A 22,034-nucleotide genomic window follows, 5' to 3' on the forward strand; every position below is an offset into this window, starting at 1 on the left:
TCCTTACATGAACATTGAACGTACAATGTACGTAAGACCAATCTTTTCAGCAACGGGCCAAGTTTACCTAGTTTACCTAAAAATCAGTCTTAGCTGCGATCTGTTTTACAGAAAAGACGTGTCCATGCAGCCGGTCCCAGAGGTCCAGATCCGTCTACAGCGTGTGCTGAGAGAGAATTTATTCCACTTCATGTCTCACACTCTGAGCTGAGGTTTACAGGGACCAGGGTGGTCAAACTTCTCAGTCCACTCACATGGTCTGAAAGAACTCTTCTTCATGCCCATCTCTCTTATTCCCTTGTACTCACTCTCTCTCTCTCTCTCTCTCTCTCTCTCTCTCTCTCTCTCTCTCTCTCTCTCTCTCTCTCTCTCTCTGTAGAATTGTAATCAGACACATAGTTCACTACGAGTGTCATCTGCCACCGAGGGAAAAAAGTGGATCAGCAAACATATCAAGTCTGACACGAACTGTCATCTGCTGCTCAACACATTCGCACTGAAAGAGGATTAGATGTGCAAATGTTTAGAACTCAGATGAAAGCACGTGTAGATAATGTATGACACTTTCTGCATTTTAACTAAATGAACGTATAATGAGACAGTATAGTTTGCTCACCTGAGCCTTTACTGTAAAGGTACAATACTATTACAGTATTTGAAGTGTATAATACATACAAACTCTAACACAATGACACTATCTGTATCTGTTTAGTGCTCCAAGTATCTGTATCTGTATTCAGATAAAAACTCGAAGTGGGTGTGGCCTAAACCAAAAGGTTTGTTTGTTTTTGTTTATTTGTTTAGGAGTCCTTCCACTATGTCCCCAGAAACCATTGACAGTTCCTCGGCCTCAACTACATCGCTCGAGTTTTTTTTGTTGTTGTTGTTTGTACCTGTCTGTGACATTTTCTAAAAAAATTTAGTTCATAATATTTCCCAAAATATAAACAAACTAGTAGGCTAATTTAAGCTGCCATGACCCTGACCAGGTGTTTACTGAAAATGAACGCTGTAACAGCGCTGCACATTAATGTCAATAAACATGATCTTTGTATGTACAGTAAGGCAAGCTTCATATATAACCTCCTGCCCGTAAACCTTCCTTGTTCTTGTCCCACAGGATCCCAGTCCAGATGCACAACTCTAATCTCACCCAGATGCCCTGTGAACCTTAATGGCAAGCTTTCTATTTGTCTCTCAATTCCTATCCATTTAGAACACATTATCTGTGCATTATGAATAATATATTTGTATGCGGGTACAAATGAAACAGTTACTACATATTACATGAATGCCTGCAAAATCATTTGTGTTTGCGGCATAACATTAGAAAATGGGTAGCATAAATATAACACTCATATGTCTGAAACACTGTTTTTTGAGTTCATGAGTACTTTTCCCATATCGAAAAAAAGAAATATATAAATAATTTTGATAAGTACATATTAAATCAAAAATAGCATTTCGAGCGTATGATTTTTATATTTTCAGAGTTGTCTACGGCGATATGTGTTGCAAGTAAGAATGCTGAAATTTTGTATCGGAAGTATTCAACTCATTCAATTTAGCAGTTTAGCATTTCTGGGTATATGGTCTAAAAAGGGATTGATGGCGCATTCTGTACTCGGGGGCATGTACTAAATTTGCATCCAATGAAATACTTCCCAGAATGGGTATACCCCACCCACTTAAAAGTTATTGACTAATTTGGTGCGGATGTGCCTTATCTTGAAAAGTACTGACTGTAAGTCAAGCCCCTAGACACATCCCGCCCTGACTTCCTGTTTCAAAGAATAACATTGTGGAGCCAGTTTATAGCAGTTTAACTGTTCTTTAACTCTCAAAAGTCTCCACAAATGCAGCCTGGCATTCACAGATATATTAATATATCTGTGTGTGTGTGTATGTGTGTGTGTGTATGTGTGTGTGTGAGGAAGAATCAGAAAAAATGTACCATGGAACTTGAACACTGCTGCTACATCGTCATACAGTTTTGCCACGCTGGTGTTATGTTGTAAGTGTGATGGCATAGTTACTGGTGCTAGCTGGCTCGGTCTGCCTCAAATCCTCACACCAGGTGATTCACCATACCAAACTCCTGTGCCCTTTTTGTCTGTGATTTGCCCTTTTTATATGTGTCCACTTTGTACAGAAATGCTCACCAGAAATGTGAGTAAGGAATAAAACACAACTGGATCTGCTCTTATAGGAAAAGTGATTATTTCTGATAACAGCATGTCTTAAAGGGTTTTATTCCTCTTATACCACAGCATTATGGCAACAGTCCATTTTTATTTCAGTTAATCGACAGTTAATTTTTATTTTATTTATTCATTTACAGTTGCATTAATATTGTCAAATGTCCTTAAAACAATTTCATTCCTGTTATTACTTATGTTATAGCAGCTATGAACAATCGTTCCCTGCCCAGCCTCTCTTTTCTCCTCTCTGTTGAAGTGAATACACAGCAAAATACGAAGGCGTTGATTTAACACCCAAAGTGTTGAATCTACACCCTACAGTGTTTATACAAGTCCATTGGACTCAAATGAACACTATGGGTGTTCTTTCCCATGTCAGAAAACCTGAAGGTCCAGCTTTACCAAGTCCTGACACTGGAGACTCCTTTAAGAATGTGTTGGTTGTTACTATAGAAACAATAACATATTACACAGAGTGCATTAATATACAATATACCTGTGATTTTCTTTAAAGCTACTATCCAAGCTGCTGTTATGACCAATCAGAAATTTTTGAGTTCACATTGTTATGCGCATCTGTCCCTTCAACCTCTGCCCCAGTCAATACCCTCTGGCGCCGACATACACACACACACCCCCATCACTCAGGCCCTGACACACTGCTCTGGCAACCTGTTGCGGCTTGGAAAAAAAAAACCGTGAGGGTGTGTGAGCGAGAAGAAGGTCATGTTGGCCTTTTGACGGCTCTGTGTCTCCGAAGGTTTCGAGCTCTGCATGGGGTTGTGTGTTTATGTGTAACATTAGACTCTTACCTCCTTACAGAGTGGCCATTCTATCCTTCTGGTCAATACTGTCTTTCTCTGGTAGCTCCGCTAGTGGACGGGGACTGGAGTAGAAGAAGCAGGGACGAACAAAATGGCATTTTCACCCATTCAGGTCTGACCACCATACATTAACACAGCCTGGAGTGTTGCGCTACAAGTAATCCAGAATGTAGTACGAAAACCAGCCGGTCCCTTTTTATACTAGTTAAAAGTATTTTATACTGTGAACAAATTGCTGTAAATAATGTAAGGATGAGTTTGGAAATCAATATTCATGCATAAATCTGTGTCTGTTGTTGAAACCAAACTTCAGGTTCTTATCGTTATATTTGATTCACAAATCCTAATTTACGATGTTCACATTGCACTCACAAAATTTGCTACTTTCCAAATCCCTGGCTGAACAATTACAACTGAAAGGATTTCATTGCTACATCATATTTAATTCAATATAAATTTTTATTTGTGTAGCACTTTTACCAATAGACATTGATTGATTTCTGTAAAGCTGTTATGTGACAATCTTAATCATTACAATGTACATGTATAGAAGAGTAAACACAAACAGGACTGAGTGTGATTTTGAAAAAGGGATGATCACTATGAGTAGATCATAAATAAGAGTCCTGGGATAAGCAACGGGACAGTTTTTTATGATTACAGCAGCGGTTCTTAAGTAGAAGTTCTCCACTGGATAGTACTTAAGTAGGAGATTATCCACTGAAGCAAGAAAATGTTTTGGGGAAGTACAAATCTTTAGGGTATCCATGTGGGATAATCCGCAACAGCCGAAGGTGAGTCACAAGAACATACAGTGCCCTCCAATAATATTGGCACCCTTGTTAAATATGAGCAAAGAAGGCTGTGAAAAATGGTCTTTATTGTTTAACCTTTTGATCTTATGTTCAAAAGATTAACAGAAATACTCTGCTCTCATGGTTATCAAACAATTGCAAACAAAACACAGGTTTATCCTAAAAAAATGTTAAATATAGGTGTGCAACAATTATTGGCATCCTTTTAGCCAATACTTTGTACTACCTCCCTTTGCCAAGATAACCGTTCTGAGTCTTTTCCTATAACGCCTGATGAGGTTGGAGAACACATGGCAAGGGATCTGAAACCATTCCTCCATACAGAATCTCTCCAGATCCTTCACATTTCGAGGTCCACGCTGGTGGACTCTCCTCTTCAGTTAACCCCACAGGTTTTCTTTGGGGTTCAGTCAGGGGACTGGGATGGCCATGGCAGGACCTTGATTTTGTGCTCAGTAAACCATTTCTGTGTTGATTTTGATGTATGCTTTGGATCACTGTCTTGCTGGAATTCCAACCATGGCCCATTTTAATCTTTGTGGTGCCAATAGTAGTGGAAGGTACTGTATTCAAATGGATGGTTCCAGATATCTGGGTGGGGAGGGCTGAAAAAATAAAAAGAACGTACTTGTCAATACTTTGCAAAATTGAAATCTGTAAACCTACCTATATAACACATCCACATGACAGAAGTACTATATATATATTATATGATTTTGGTACAGCATACAAATATTCACATAATTTACTTTGACAGGGAACTCCATGCTCTTGTTCTGGAGTATTTGGATCAGGGTGTGAAATTCATTTTTGGTATCATTATCACTTGGTCCACTGTCAAGTGGGTCAAACCAAAAATATCACTCCTGTCAGAATTGATCTGAAAGATACAAATGAAAAACTGCTGTTAAGAAGAATTACACATCATTAGCGCTTTTTTTTTTTCTCTTTTTTTTTTTGAGTAGCTAAGTCTATGGCCCGGAGGTTATTTTTCTCCTTATTTTCTTTGAGATATTCTCTGGAATAACAGAAACTAGCACTTTCTTTTAAAAATAATCTTTCAATTACGCTCCACAAGACATTTAGAGCATTATTTCTAAATTCATTTGATTTGATGAATTACAACCTTTTTTTTTCTAGCCTGACCCATATGTTTGACACCCAGATTTAGACCGATATTGAAAAACTAAAAATGTCACCTAATACACTGAACAGAGAAAAAGGAAAATCAAGGTCATGTAGCTGTAAAGGTTGCGGTTTGCTGTGCAGATTTAAAAATTAGCCACGCAGCCCCTCAGCTGTAATAAAGACTATGGTTTTCCTTTCATCCAGAGGAGATATACAGTGAAATCTATATTCCTCTGACATCATCAGCCAGATGCCCGAAACTGTCTCATCTTGCTCAGGAGAGGCATGAAAAATACATGCCTGTTTTACAGCTCTTGCTTTCTGTCTTCCTGTTTTTTTCTCCCTCTCTTTCTCTTTCTCTCTCCCTCTCTGTGGTATGATTCAATCAGTGCAATGGTACCGATCTCAATGATGTATGATGCCTGCATGTAGACTCTGCCACGAGGACACTCTGACCTACTTACACACATGCGCACTTTGTGTGTGTGTGTGGGGGGGGCAGTCTGGTGTATGGCTATATTCTAGGCACCGCTAAAGGTCCAGAGAAATGTGGTCACAGAAAAAAATATGTGCATATTATTGTCGTCCCGCGCTATACTGTATATTTCCACCAACGTAGACGTAGACAGTAATTCAGTTATATAGTTTCTTATGACGTTTCTAAGCTAATTCTAATTAATTACAGCTTTTTGCTGTGAATGAAATCGCTCCCTCACTCACTTGTAAGCTATTTACTTTATAGACTGTTCTATATAGAGCACTATACATAATGTAAGATTTTCCTATAACAGCACTTCTTGAAGTGTTTTTTCTTTATTAATACACATTCAATTATATGAAGTTCTGCACCCTGCTATTCATCCCGACCAGCAAATTCCACAGTAAATGAAAGTGCTATAAAGTATACAGCTCCACAGCTTGTCTCCATAAGGCAGCATATTCAATTAAAACTGATCAATGCACGTCCATGATCATTTGAAAGGACAGCAGTCACATTGCATACCAGAATCTGTCTGTAAAAATGATTCAACGTTTTGCATATTGCTTTGTGTCTCTGTAGTCATGGCATGCTTCGTTCTCTACCTAGTTGCAGAAATGTATGTATTCGTAGCCGCATTTGTGAGCAAAGTCTCTGACATAGATGCTTGCAAATGCAAGATTTTGCAAGGGCTTATTTGTTCCTGTGTGCCACAATAATGTGTTGAAGCTCACAGCTCCGAAGCTGAAAAATCACAGATTCTCACAGGATGTGAGATACACAGTGTTTCTTAACACAGTAACAGCTGAGGCACTGGTACATTGCACAATATCACAGCATTACACAAGCCCCTTCCCATCATTTATGCAAAAGTGATAACAAATGCACTCACACATGCACACACTGCATGAATATGTGTGTTATCATTGAGCAATATAGCAGTGTACTGCATAAGCGGACTATTAAGGGAATAATTTAACAGCTCTCAGTGTTTCAGTGACTCAGAGGCCACAGAGAGGAGGACACGATGGTGATCTGTGGTTAACAATGAGACCTTAGTGGACAGCAGACATAAAGAAAGAAAGAAAGAGAGGGACAGAGATTTAATTGTACATGGAATAAGAGCTCTAAGATTGAGATCTCGCAGTAGCGCTCTGCACTCAGTGACTACTTTAATAGGTATGCCTAGCTTGTGCTTACCTTCACTGGCTTTTTTATGAGTTACACCTACAAAATAACTACCATGTTACTGCTTGTAGCTTTTTGTTATATTTTCCTCTGCTATATCTACGTGTTAGTCCCTGTTACAGTGGTTTCTCAATGAAAAGGGACCACTACAGGACCACCAAGCAGATAGCATTTTGGACCATTTGCAGCAAAGCTGCGAGACACTGTTGGGAAGTGTCTACACTCACCAAACACTTTATTAGGAACACTATACTAATACTGGGTAGTACGTCCCTTTGCTCTCAAAACAACCTCAATTCTTAGAGGCAAGGATTTCACAAGATGTTAGTAACATTCCTTTAGGATACTTGTCCTTGTCGACATGATTTCATTATGCAATTCCTGCAGATTTTTTCAAGTGCACTCTCATGCTGCGCATCTCCTGTTCTATCACAGCCCAAAGGTGTTCCTGTTGGTTTCAGATGGGAAGACCACTGAAGATCATTGGACTCATTGTCAATGTCATGAAATCAGTTTGAGATGACTTTTGCTTTGTGACATGGTGCATTATCATGCTTCGTAAATTGTGGCCATGAAGGGATGAACATGCAACACAGCAACACAAAAACCTAAAAATACTAAAAACACAATTGGCTGATTAGATAAATGTACAGTGTACAGGTGTTCCTAATAAAGATGTAGAGTGGTATACTATACTATGCTATGCTATACTATACTATACCACACCACACTACACTCATCCATACCACATTGCACTATACCACTCTATGCTTTGCTGCACTTCACAACACCACACCACATACCTTACCATACTACACTACACCATATACCATACTATACCCAAGTCAGACAGACAAAAACCTGTTTGCAAACCTGTACTGTCTGTCTTACTTGGGTATACCATAGCTTAGTATAGTGTAGTGTGGTAGACTATACTATATTATACTATACCACACTATACTATTGTATACAATATTGCACTATACTATTTATCACTGACTAAATGTGCTTGCCATGAGACCAGATTTTTACATTTTAAATGCAGCAAATTGATTTACAAAACCTCACAAAAGTTACAAATTACAAATAGCAGAAAAAAGGGACAAGGGTTACAGAAATACACTTAATAGAAAAAAAAACATGCATAGCTACATAAAACATATAAAAGAATAAGACAATTGTGTGTCATTCATAATGATTTCAGTCATTTGAACAGTTTTTAGACACTAAAAGTGTTTATTGGTGAGCCATTAGAAAAGACAACATTGGGGTATCATGAAACCATCAGACCACATTATCTCTATATCACTGTTACAGTTACAGAGATCCTCTTGTAGGATTGGATATATTAATAAACTCGTGTGGTTTTCCTACCTCTTGATTGGTCGCTTTAAGCTGTCAATCAAAGGCTTTAACGTTCTCATTCCATGTGTAGGGGGCGGGGTTGAAGATTCTGGGGAAAAAAAACTAACACAAACCATGCCCGAACGCCATTTTGAATCCAGTGTGTATCGACTGCGTTGTTTGCGTTTTCCCACCCGTTTTCCTCTGCCTCCCTCCTACTCCTCCTGCGGTGGAACGGTTTGCATGCAGATTTGGCCAATCATGAAGCAGGTCGCGGAGCACCCTTAGCCAATCACAATGCAGGAGGCGGGGTTTTTATGGAATACGGGTACGCGTATTCCCTGACTGAGGAGAGCAAAGATGGTTTAGTGGAGAGACTTTGACGCGTCCGTTCAGGGGAATTTTTTTTTGTGTGTGTGACAGGATTGCCGCAGATAGCAAGTCGCAGCGAAAGTCCCACCGAGTCTCAGGAGGCGTTTGAATAGTTCTCTGAGGTGTTTTTAGCGGGATTTGGACGTTTCAGTGTGCATTTTTTGGAAAATATTTGGATATGGCAGCTCGGTTTTGGTCGGGTCGCGAGACACTTTTATTGAGGTGTTGTTAGCTAGCGAGCTAGCCAAGACTGGTTTTAGCTTAAACACTCCGGACTCAAACGGTGAAAACGTGGATTTTAAAGACAGAAACATTTCGCAAACACATGTCAAACCTTTATTTCTACAGTATACACCGAAGGTTTGGTTTAGTAGCGACGACAAAACGCAGTTTTTGGATGGCTGACTGCGGTTTGGACGAGAAATCCTGTCGCCTCGACGTGTTTTCCTTGGACCGGGCTGATATGGATTTATCCGTGTGGACACCTTCAAACTAAATCCCAATTTTTATTTTATTATTCGTATGTATCGTTACTTATGGACACTAGTTGTTAGTATTAACTCTGAAACTGGATATCATCACAAACATTTATTTATGAACTTGTAACTTGAGAAGTGACAGCTCAAAATCAGGCTTCAACTTTCAGTTAATGAGAAGAAAGAAGAAGAAAAAAAAAACCCTGGAATGAAATGTTGTGATTAAGAAGGTATGGTATGTTATCATTAATAAATACCATGAATTTAATCAGGAGAAAATGTTTCTCATGGAGAAATGGATGCTGTCTAAATGTTGTACAGACTCTGATTCAGCTCCACGTGTAGTCACCACTTTTTTTTTAAAAACTTTATTATTATATATTTTTTAAAAGTGTCATATTCATCTTGAACTGAAAAGGGGGGGGAAAAAATCCAATGGAGATGTTTTCTCTCTGCTGTGTGGACTGTGTTTTATCACACAGCGGATCCGATGTGAAGCTGAAGATGCTTTCATGAAGACTCTCTTGACATTAGTGACGCTTCATAAACATTGGAGAGAAAATCCTCAAAACTAAGACAGATCCATCATCCGTGCATGATTTGTTTCGGATATTATTCTGAACTGAGGACTGAACCATCAGCCTGAAGATGGGATCTGCGACTAAACTTGCATTCGCTGTTTTCCTCATCTCCTGCTCATCAGGTGGGTCTTAAATATATTTCAGGGGGGAAAAACCCCCAAATGTATCTGATATGTTTTTTCTGAGGGATTAAACATCTCATGGATTGCTATGTGCACGAGATATGAAGTCCGGGATCATTGTAATGACATAACTTCTACATTAATAACACCAATTTTCCCACCTGGTGCTCGTGCTTGGCCCCCTAATAATACATTGCTAGGATAGCGCATTCAATCAGTCAACAATAATAATAATAATAATAATAATAATAATGTTTCTAGATTTTAACAATAGATAGGCTACATTCGACTTTAAAATGACCTTTTCTGACCGTGGCAATGCTTTTGTACTGCTCAGCTGCTGCAGCCGCACAATGACATTGATCTGTAACAAATATAATATTGTTGTTTTCACTGACCCCATTACTGCCTTTTACGTCACTTCCTGGAGACAGGTTAGACATAAAACATAAACGATCCTGATAACCTTTGTTGTGATATTAATGTAATATGAATTATACATATATTAATATATATAATATTAATGTAATGTCGTAATACTACTACTACTAATAATAATAATGAGTTCCAACTTAAAATTGGTGCTTGACCCCCTTATAATACAACGTCGCAGAAATGAACGCAAAATCATGCAAACGCCACAATATTCGGCGGAGCTTGCAATTTTTCAGAATTACCGCAGGTTTACAAGACGTCGTGACAGCACACATTCAGCCGAAGCCCTCTTCGATTTCCGTGCGTCAAACAGGAGTACAGCTAAAAGGTTCAAGTAGTTTTCCGCTACAAAAACATCAGTAAAAGCAAACATTTTTGGCCACAACAATCACAAAAAAAACTCCACAAAGTCCTGTATGGATTGGTGAACAATCATGTGGCACAAAACAGCCTCGCGTTTTGCAAGTAACAATGGGTAACCTCTGTGAAAAAATCCAGAGGAGGCACAGTAGCATCTTCCTGTAATACATGTAAGCTTCAAGGAGTGCAAGGAAGTCTTTGTTGCAGCAAACGCTGGCTAGGCAAGAAAAATGTCTATAGACAACGCTTGGTGAATGAAATAACTCTGGCACATAGCCAGCAGGTTCTTGACGAATAGCTGCTACCGGTCGTTGACGACAGGGGATTCTGATTCAGTACTATGGTTCCATCAAAGTCGCTAATTCAACTTGTGCGAAAAACACAAACATTTGCGTTTAAAGCGGCATTTCCATCCCATGTGTTCAAAAGAACAAAATCGTCACAAACCGGCGTGTCTCCCTCTCCGCCATTTTTATATTTCTGAGCCTATTATCCAATCACATGATTTGTCGAGACAAAGCCACGTGACTTTTTTTTTTGATGCACATTGAGGAATTTATTCGGTAACTGTGTTTCCATCATAGTTTATGTGCATGTCTTATCGAATTGAAAGAAAAGATCCTTTTTTTATGCGCGTTTTGGAGACTTTATTCGCATTTCCATATGCGGTATCCCAAAATGTGCGTAAAAATACATGGATGGAAACACGGCTAAGGACAACAACGAAATGTACTTTACATGCAGCTATACGGAAATGTTTTCCCAAAGTGAAACAAAAATCTCTTTTCCGCTGGTAGGTAACTAATGTAGCTAGCTAATGCACTTCATGTAAAATCAACACTAGCTAGCATTATAAATGCATACATGTGAATTTTCATGGCCACTGTGTAAAAACTAAACCGGATAAACATAAACAGATATTACGTAATGTAAAATGATTGATTAATACTAAGTAGGTTACTCATTTCTGTATTGGCGAGTGGGTATTAACACATTCATATGATATGGTACAGTAATCACTGTGTAATCATTAAGCAGAAAGTGAGCTTCAGTTTTTACGCGCACACTAGGAACAGCATACAGTACACATGACGCAAATTTTGTCATCAGACAAAATCTGCCCGATTTTTCTAACCGGGATCGCACATTTAATTCTTTTGCACTATTTAGTTGTTCCACAAGGTGGCAGCAGTGACCCAGGGCTGTTGATTCTCAAGGTAGTTGAAGGAAAAAGCGGATGAGACGGAAGTTAGAAAGTCCCTGCATTTGTATAATTCTAGCCTTAAAGAGTATAAGGATTTGTATATGGTTGCTAATCATGGCAAGAGATTACCCATGCATTGTTCTTCGTGTTGTTGTGATTCTCCTTCGTTGTAGTCCTTCTCATAAGAAGACCTGCTTTACTGCTCTGCACTGACTGTAGGCCAGGAGGGGTAGTGCAAGTTGTCGTAATGTGCATGCGTCGACTGCCTGTGTACGCGTACACGTCAAATGGAGTATACTTTGAAAGGCTATGCGTACCACTGCGTATATGCACAAGAAGAACTAATGTCAGTACTAATGCACATGCGCGTCTGCTGAATTTGCTAAACGTGATGTCATTGCCGCATCACTCATCATTACGAACACGTGTCATGTCTTGAGTGACTTGCGCGTGTCGTCTTTTCCTGTGCTTCATTTGCTAATTGTTGGCTCGATTACCAAAAACACTGATGTGTGTCAGTAAAAGAATCTTGTGTCTTACCTATAACAAGCCAAGGACGTATTATAAGCCATGATCCGTAGTCACAGGATTAGAGGTGTAGAGAAATTTCCCCACTTAGCTCAAATGTATTCAATCAGCCAAGACATTTGGCATCCAAATTTCCCTCCTTTGCTTGTGCACACGTCTTGACTACTGGTGGAACTTTCCTCTATCTTTTGATTATTTCTCTGTGATGATATCAGCTCGTAATGTTCTAGGTTACCGTAAATTCATGATTCATGTGTGAAGCAAACATCTGGATTTCTGGGGTTCCTGGAAACTGTTACTTCACAGCCAGATAGAAATATTTTATTAGAGACATCACCTCAAGAAACCGATAGTCTGAATACAGCAGTTTAGAGGTTTATCAGTCCAATTGGCCGGTAGTGATGAAGTAAAGGGTCAGAAATTGACTCCTAATGCGTTTTTAACTCTTGTCACGCTTCGTATGCCTTCATAGCTTTAAAACCTGATCGTAAATAAGGTTTTTGCATGCTATATAACTTGTAATGATAAAGAAACCCAATTGTGTTATTTCTGGTGAGCGTCAACAGCTTGTTCTCAAACATGTTAATAATACTCACATGCGTTTTACTCGGAGGGTGTGCAGTTTGTGCTCTGACCCCCCCCCCCAACCCCAAGGTTGTACTGTGTGTGTGTGTGTGTGTGTGTGTGTGTGTGTGAGTGAGAGAGAGACAGAGAGACATGCGTGCCATCGTATCTGTGGAATTGGGCGGATGCCCAGAAAAAGGTTAATTACACTTACACTCTTCTGATAGAGAGAGGGGACGGGATTAGATGGGAACAGAAGAGAAAGGTTTACAGGACTCGCGTGGAACTTGGGAACATGTGTGTTTACAGGAGATGGATCATTCCTTGGAGTGTGATGTGTGTGTGTGTGTGTGTGTGTGTGTGTGTGTGTGTGTGTGTTTACAAAGGATAGGGAATGAAAGGTGAAAAACTTTTCAAGGGACATGCAATGAGACGTACAGAGTGATTCCAGACTGATCTGAGGTCAGTACGCAGAGACTCGATTTGAGCTTTCGGAGGAAACCCGATTGTACGTGACACCGTGATTGTGATCACCCTTTCAGCGCAGATTACCATTCCTCCAAAGCGGCTTAACATGATCTTAAATAACAAGCGCCACTGTTGGTGGCCGGCGCTGGCCATGCAATAGGGCTCCACGATTATGGCCAAAATGATAATCCCGATTATTTTGATCAATATTGAGATCTCGATTATTTATCACGAATATTCATTGATGACCAACATATTTTTATTGCACTTTCACATTTAAATAAACAGACCACTGCTTTCACCTCCATGTTGTGCTACATTCCTGCTAATGTAAAAATCATTAACAGTGTTTACAGGAGGAGAGATGCAAGACAATTTCTTTTAGGAAAAAATTTAGGAGCACAGTTGAAGTTTAGGTTTTTTTGTTTTGTTTTGTTTTGTTTTTTTACTGTTTTTATAGAGATGGTAACGTTAAAGTGCCACAATATAAGTAAATATAAGTAGGCATGAGAGAACTTGAGTTGGACAATTATGACTGAATTTAGGAACATAGTGTGAGCCGTGACACATTAATTTACCTTCTGATAAACTAAATTTAATATTTTCAGTTAATTTTACAGACCGTATGCAAAAAAAAACACTGTTAAGCTGTTCCACCTTGTAAACAAATTACAATAAACATCAGTGTTCAGTGTTTGAAGTCTGCTCCTCTTAAACATATTTAAGGCTACACTATCAGACATTTTCCACTGTCATGGTTCTGGGCTGGAGTCAGTTCTCGAACCACTCTGTGTATATTGTCTATATATCTGAATAATCTCATATAGGATGTGATTGGGTGATTCATTTACCCGTCAGATGCAAAACGCTTTAGTTTTTATTGGTGTTAATTACTGATGCTCTGATCAGGATTTTTACGATCGAAACCGATCCAGATACCAATCTTTTTTTGTTTAAACTTTAATCAGGAGGTCTGTCATAAACAGTTAAATGTAATCTCTCTGCTCATGGTCACTGTTAATTGAATTAAAATAATAGCAATGATATATACTGTTGGTTAATTGATAAATAACAAGCATAAAATATTTATTTTTAAATATCTTAAACTATAGAGTCCTAATTAAAAGCAAACTAACACAAGCATGATCCATATTAGGAAAAAGGCTAATAGCTTTGTAAGGAAATAGCTTACTAAGATTAATGTCAAATTGCTATTAAATGCAACCACTAGTAATTAAACATTTAATTTCTCATTTAATTTATATTTTATGAAGTTATTATAATATCTATTATAGTTATAATATTATATATTTATATATTATAATTATATATTATAATTTATATATTATAATTTATATATTATATTTATTATATATTATAATTTAATTTTTTTATATTAAATTATTTATTTATAACTAAGCACATTTTCGGTCTTTACATTTTATTAGTTTTCTGTTTGTTTGTTTATCAGTTGTTCCTTTTAGATGGGTTCCCCTAGTACAGTGTCCATGTCAGCTGATAATATTGTGTTTTGGGGGGATTAAATCAAAACATGGAAACTGGAGTTGACTTTTCTAGTGATATCTGGCAACCGTGAGTTTAAATGAAGTGAATTAGAGTTAGTGAAGCAGAGCGGCAGTGTTCTGTATGTTTACAGACCGAACAGTTGCTACTCTTGATTATGATTGGTGAGGGATTTTTTAATAAAGAAGCTTGAATTAAACCCACCTTGTAGCGTTAGCATTATTATTAATTACAATGGACTAAATTATTATTAATTTACTCCAGTCTACACGAGCAGGTGCAAGTTCAGGCCATTTTGCGGGATCAATAAGAGATGGCGGTTTGTGAGATCGGAGAGTTGAGAGAAGCATATTATGTACAGAGTTACTCTCGTCATCGTAACGGCTTAGCTGCAGTATTTACACACTTGTTTGGTTGACTGAGGAGATGAAAAGCAGTGTGAAAGTAACTGTTGCGCGGTGTAGATGCATTTTGGACTTCCTGTAGTTTTTATTCCAACTGTATTATTCAACTCCGAACAGGTCACTCGCATCGGTGCGAATAAATATTTATTCACACAGTACTTTTCAATCGCAAATGCAAGTGAAATGGTCGCACTGTAGAGCCCTGAGTTTATCTGCAAAGTTTTTTCCTGTTCGTCGTGATGTTTTATCTCTCCGACAAACTCTGTAGTGCCATTTAGCATCATGTTAGTTTCACGATTTCCCCTCGCGCAAAGCGCTGGAGTGTGCAGCGAAGCTGGCCGCTCGAGGGCTAAAATGCTAACCCGTGTCTGGGTTTTGGCACTACAAAATGACGTCATCCCTGCGCCATTCTATGGTGATTGGCTGTAAGTTTAGGAAGCGCTTGATTTGATCTGCAGCAGCGTTTTCTATGAGCGGAGGATGATATTTAAACGTTAATATCGCAGTTGATCGTGTTCATTTAATTGTGGGCAGTCAGAATCGTAATCGCAATCGATATTCGATTAATTGTGCAGCCCTACCGTGCAACGAGCTTCATCCTCTTTTTAATGTAAGCCCCCAGAGCTTCCCTAGGCGTATGCCAAGGTTAACAGAGCTCAGAAAATCCCAGAATTCTAACACACACACACAGACAGGCTTCTGTTAAAGCAAGGGATGAAGGCAGGTTATCTTCGGTGTATAGATGATTTCAGGGTTCTCCATCACCATTTTGTTTTCCCACAGCTGAAGGAAAATTAAAATTTTCCTGTTTCCTGTTCACGTAAACATATCGTGTTTTTGTTTTGTTTTTTTCCGGTCAAATTTTTGAGAAAATTTCATCCCATATAGTGTATGATCTGGAAAATGTATTCTTATCTAGAGAGTTATGTTATTACTTGGGGAATTTTTTTTTTTTGTCTTTTTTTTTTTTTTTTTTTTTTTTAGGAAAAAAAAGCAGACATTTGTGTCCTGCATTAGAAAATTTGAAAATGGTTCTTGAGGAAATTCTTAACAATTTAGCTTGTATAAACACTGAGAGTCAAGGAAAGGTCAATCCTTATAATTCTTGTTACTATAATGACTTTACATTCACAAGCGCCACAATAATACGAAGCGTGTACTGTTCGATGACTAAATTCCTGATTTACGTGCGGCACGAGCATCTGGATTTGTCGGGTTTCTGGAAGCTGTTCCTTCACATCCCCCAAAAGCAAATGTTTTATCAAGGAGTTCCCGAGAATTGAAGCTTGGCTGCTGTGACGAGACTGGTACGTTTAACGAAAGTTTAGTTTTTCATGAGTGTAGCCTGTAGTGGGGTTTTGTAGGACAGCTTGTCGCCTGACTGACACTGTATTTTTCAAGCAGCTGAGATTCTCAACACCGAAAACTCCAACATCCTCGTCTCGGTCAACGTGTTATGCCGTGTTGTATTGGACGGACAGAACAGCGCACACTTTCACTTACTGCTACTTCCTGTTTGATGGGCAGCCAGCAAGTATCAAAGGGCCCGTTCACATCGGGAAGTTTTTCGCAGCGCATTAAACGGTCCGTTTTTCGCTGTGTTTTTTTGTGTTCACACCCACACAAGTTAAATGAAAGTGCAGATTCACTCACTGAAGGTAGATGGCGCTTATCAAAAAGCAGAAATTCCCCGGTACACAAGGTGATTCGTAATTTTATGTAACTTCAGTGGCTCCGGGCGCGTGAACAAAAGCGTGAATCTCATTGTTTGTGACACGACGCATCAAAAAAAAAAAAAAACGAACCCCTCTCCGTTAAAATTTTTTTGACTGTTTGATACCACACGTTTTATTCCTGGGTGTGAACACTCTCTCATTGACAGCCACTGGACTTAAACGGACCGTTTTTCATGCCACGAAAATCGTCCCAGTGCAAACATGGCTGAAGAATGTCCTTCTTTTCTGACAAACCATTTGCGTCCTTTAGGGGACAAACTGTCATCTGTACTGGGACCAGGTCAGTGAGGGTAACTGGGTCAAGGGGTCCACATGGGTCTATTGGTTCTGGTTCCTGTAAACCACCCCCCCGACCCAATATTTTAAATTCTTGTTCTAAGTGCAGGAGCCCCAAAGGAGCAGAGCGTCACTTGGCAGCTATGAGAGGGGGATAAGACAGATGTGGTGCTAACTCTCTCTCTCTCTCGCTCTCTCGCACGCTCTCTCTCTCTCATGTTCCCACTCTCTCTCACTCTGTCTTGCTTTCTTGCTTGTCTCCAGCCATTCCGGCTCCACGCTGTCCAGGTCAGAAGGGCACAGCGCAGGCATGTGCCTCCATTAAATTCTCCTAATTGGCTCCATTTTTTTTTTTGCCTGGTTTAGAATGTTATGTCTGTATTTTGTAAAGGATAATCAATGCTAAAAATGATTATAGTTCAAAATAATGGCCAAGCTCCTATATCTTTTAAACGTAACCTCATAAGATACCTCATAATACCGAATGATGAGATTTAGAGCTGACAGGATTGCTGTTAGAGGTCAGATCAGCAGTGACGTACTGCGTATTATGTTGTGAATGTGGGAAATGTCGTGCAACGCAGCACGGGCCTTGCACGTTGTTTGAAACAAATCGCCTTCGCACAAAGATTTGCACTACTGAGAGGATGTCAGTTTTGGCAGAGCATTGGTTGTGGTATTGTTTAAACAACTGAGGGGAAAGAGTGGGTTTTTTAATTTAAAAACTAAAAGGGTAGCTTGTCCAAGGGAACGGTGCGGCCTTCAGTCCTGGAGCGCACATGCTGGCCAAACTGTGGTACACGGGAACATTTAACGTTCACAAAATAGATGTCGTAGCAGTGATCACGACTCCGTGTCATTCTGTAAAACGTTTCAACCGCAGACTCAGCACTGCGACCTGGAGCCTTTTCACACCCGGAATGATCACCGAGCCGATCTGCAGAATCTCACAAGTGTGATATTTGTGTGTGGGAGGGAGAGAAAGAGCGAAGTTGTCGGTGTGAAAGGAAGCAGACCAGACCGCCAGCGCGAGTGTGTTCTGCGTGTGTCTGTACGTTGGCAGTCTTTGCCTGCACGCGTGGGCCTGTGTATATTCGAGGGTCCGGAACAGCGCATTCGGAGGCACTCGAGGCCGGCGTTCGAGGAAAAACTCTGCAATGATTACAGAGCGGGAGCCGGGAGCGAGGCTGCGCTGTTCAGAGGACGAAAGCTTTAACAGAATAATCACAGGCTCCGAGATGCTTCATAGTGAAGAGATCCGTCCGTTTTTATCACATCCCGTTATTATGTTCTAATATCCGCAGTATCAAGTAGCATTTATACCCCTGCGCTGTAGACTTCTCAGATCTGATTGTTGATTCATTTTCTGTAAAAGTAGCTAGGTCAAGACAAATCACAGGGTTGTGTTCATGCGCTCGTTGTGATGCGTTATCATTTCTGTGGTATTCCGATGATTCACATGGACTTGTCTGGTGAACGCTTCACGTAAACGGATTGATATGGTGAAGGTTTCTGTGCGATGGTATTTTGAAGGAGTCTCCAGTGTCAGTGTTGGAGGTAAAGCGTTGCGTTCTCCACCACAGGAAAGACTTCAAGACCGACAAGCTACGTTTCTTATTTCTTTGCATTAGGGCTGCAACTAAACAAATATTTTCATAATCGATTAGTTGGCAAATTATTTATTCATTTAATTGGATGGTGGGGGTGGGGGGCTTTCAATACCTTTTGTTTGTTTAAAATAAAATCCCCAAACTGAGTGTTACAAATATAGACTTCAGACTAAAACTTCAATAAATTATCAGACTAAAACCCAATACACACAGACACACACCAGAATATTTATTATTTATTTAGGACTGTAGTTTAGTTCTGTGCTTTTTGTGCATCCATAAAAAAAAATGCATAAGTACTTACATAAACTAATATCTAAGTTTATATTATATAATAGTATTTATGTTTCGTTATAGGTATCTGATAGCAGTTCATAATATAAGAGGGTACATGATATAAGAGAATTTCCTTTCATTTACCTTTCTAAAATCCACACACTAGATGGTAGAGTGCACAGTGCATAGTGTAAGTGTATAGTACTTCATTTGGGACACACCTTTAGTATTTACTCCCTGAGGAGTGTTTTTGGAACAGAAGTAACGTAGTGAGTCAATCTCCCCCATGCCGCATGCAGACCAAATAATCGATAATGAGATTCAGTGACAACGATTTTCATAATCGATTATTATCGATTGATTAGTTGTTGCAGCTCTACTTTGTATCACCCGTCTTTGATGATTTTCCGATAACAGCAGACCACAAAGTGTTCTATGTCTCTATGCTAAAATCAGCTCGTCATTGGAAAGTGTTTTGGCTTTCTCTCTCTCTTGTTTTTTTTTTAAAAGTTTTTTTAAAAGTGCAAATTCAAGCCAGTTATTCGATTCTCCCAGATCAAATGATTGACCAAATCAAATCACTTGTGACAAGATGGAATTTACAGTCCATGTCTTTCTACATATGGAGCAAATAAGCGAGCAGTATTTGGCTTCGGCTCTCTTCAATTTCTTGGTGAAATTGCACTAAATCCAACAAGGTTGTGAAGATTGCCATGACGACTGCTTCTAATATTTCTATAACTTCCCGGTGTTTTAGTTACGGGTTTGATAATTACCCAATCAAAACAGGAAAGATATGAACACCGTAATGCACTGGCTTGGTTCCACCTGAAAACTGGGATTTTGTGGGGGGGGGCGGGGGACCCTGTTAACTTACAAAAGAAGTGAGATGAAACAACTCGCATTTTATTCTGTTGCCTTTTTGATAATTTGCTTAAAATTCAGTTAAATTTAGTTGTCAGTTCTTCACTTCTTGCCTACAAGTTGATGCACAGACTTTATAACACTGGTCTTTGTAATATTTCTATCGTCTTTGGCTTTCCGCCGTGGGTTTTGAAAACGATGTGCAGAATTTTTTTATTTATTTATTTTATTTTTTTGTCCCTTCTGCCCACCAGTTCATGAGAGAATTTACCAATTGCTACAGGAAACCCACAGGATAAATCATGTCCACATTTGAAATCCCTTTATGACGAAGCTCTTTTGCCCTCCACTCGTTTTTGGGAAAGATTTTAAAAAACAAATCTGCATCAGCTGGAAACATCAACCTTCTCTATCATCATCAATCTCTTCTCAATCATCATCTTCATAAAACGTCTCTAATCGCTCTGTGTTCTCGAGCGGCGCTTGAGTCGGTGCGGTATTACAGCAGCGTGATCAGGGCCGTCATTTACAATCTTCCTCACACGTTACAGCACACCGCATGAGGACACTTTTACCATGGCACAAAAGAGTAGGAGCAGGAGCACATTAAACATGTATTGATGATCAGTTATCCTGTCCGATCTGCCACGTTATACCAAATCCCAATTCTGATTGGTGGGAAAGGTGTCTGACGGTAGTTCCAGCTGATTTATATTACATTTACATTTATTCACTTAGCAGACGCTTTTATCCAAAGTGACTAACAAATGAGAAAAGTACAAGCAAAAATATTAATGCACCTGCTCTTATCTGTTGCGTCACATAAACTGCAGCGACGGTTATTTATTTTTTTGAAGGAGTCTTCAGTACCTTTGCTATCTCCAGCTTTGTAACTTTAGAGGTGCAATAGTCTATTTTTTTTTATTGTTTACTTATACAAGTAACCTGGAAGATATGTAGGGCATGATAAAAAACGATGGATTAAGTCACTGAGAAAACCTGCTTGGAAAACTGATTTCCGGTCTTGAATGCTTGCTTGTGTTAGGAATGTGTTTCCTGTCAGTCATTTTATAGGCACTCCACGGGCCACCGTAGATCCTGTGGGCGGAGCTTTGTGAATATGGGCGGGAATCTTTCAAATGTTGAACCCACCTTGTTATAGGTGTGTCTTATTTATTTATTTATTTATTTATAACATCTTACCTAATGCACCTTTAAGCCTTTCATGCATAGATTACTTGTGCATATCCTGGTTCTTTTGTATCTCTAAATGAATTTTGGTTACGTATAAATGACTTGGATTAAAAAGAAAACAGATTGTCCATGAGTTTAAAAATAAATAAATAAATAAAAGACTAAAACAGTATGTGCGGAATCATTTTTTAACGTTCAGGTCTTAATGTATGTAATGTTGAAGACAAACATTTTTAGAAAATATAATTTCTGAATGTACAAAATTCACACCGTTTAGGGCTGTTGCATGATGTAAGGAGGTTTAAAAAAAAAAATCATTAAATGAAAGAGGGGGAAAATGCTCAAAACTCATTTAAAAACAAACACACAAAGACCTTTTGAAAAAAAAATCCAAGGCAATGAGAGAAGTTTGTTACAAAAACAGTTTTGCTTTAAAAATTGTATTTATTTTTTAATTTTATATAGAAAGTTAGTTAAATTCATACGTTTAAAATCTACATCATGAATTTAAAGATTTCTGTAAAGCTGCTTTGGGACAATGTCCGTTGTTAAAAGCGCTATACAAATAAAACTGAAATGAAGCTACATTTCTTTTCCTAAGAAAATAGAGGCTGGTGAAGGATCGACTGTTATAACGCAAGTGATAGCAAGAACGGGTTTCATGGGCGTTCCACAACATTAAAAGTGCTTCTAAATGGATTACAAACTATCATGTGCTGCTCTTTAAAGTGCACTTATTATGGTTTTGAAACGTGACTAATTTTGTTTTAAAAGTTTCATAGAATAGATTTACATGCATCCGAGATCAAAAAACACATAATTTAAACTGCAGCATTACCATTTTTCCCCCAGTGTCACAAACGACTCGTTAAACGATCCGTTCTGAAGGATTCATTCTAAACTCCTCCTTTCAGAGAGCATTCTCTGCTCTGATTGGTCAGATGTCCCAGTCTGTTGTGATTGGACTACCACTGTCGGCGTGTTTCAAAAAGGAAACGCCCACTACCGTAACAAGTATCAGCTCCGTCTGTCAGCGAGCAGCCGATGAAGACCAGAGGCGGG

At 39.0% G+C, this 22,034-nt stretch overlaps 1 protein-coding gene and 1 long non-coding RNA gene across 4 annotated transcripts in view; one reads left to right on the forward strand and one right to left on the reverse strand.

The window, feature by feature from the left end:
* Positions 1–3,500: 3,500 nt before the first annotated feature.
* On the reverse strand, positions 3,501–12,889 carry LOC124628759 (uncharacterized). The gene is made up of 3 exons (XR_006983426.2): positions 12,069–12,889; positions 4,590–4,720; positions 3,501–4,445 (listed from the first exon to the last, which is right to left on the reverse strand). It is a non-coding gene; the product is annotated as an uncharacterized LOC124628759 (long non-coding RNA).
* LOC108272703 (activin receptor type-2A) overlaps positions 8,320–22,034 on the forward strand; it is a 49,830-nt gene continuing 36,115 nt past the window's right edge. The window contains exons 1-2 of one of the 3 annotated variants that reach the window (XM_017481330.3): positions 8,320–9,056; positions 9,309–9,529. In XM_017481330.3, the coding sequence (XP_017336819.1) occupies positions 9,475–9,529 (55 nt within the window). In that variant the 5' untranslated portion in view covers positions 8,320–9,056; positions 9,309–9,474. Of the gene's footprint in view, positions 9,530–22,034 lie in introns of all 3 variants that reach the window. The other 2 variants (XM_017481329.3, XM_053684553.1) reach the window with 2 other exon arrangements.

This window comes from Ictalurus punctatus, chromosome 12 (assembly GCF_001660625.3).
Source record: "Ictalurus punctatus breed USDA103 chromosome 12, Coco_2.0, whole genome shotgun sequence".
Classification (NCBI taxonomy): domain Eukaryota; kingdom Metazoa; phylum Chordata; class Actinopteri; order Siluriformes; family Ictaluridae; genus Ictalurus; species Ictalurus punctatus.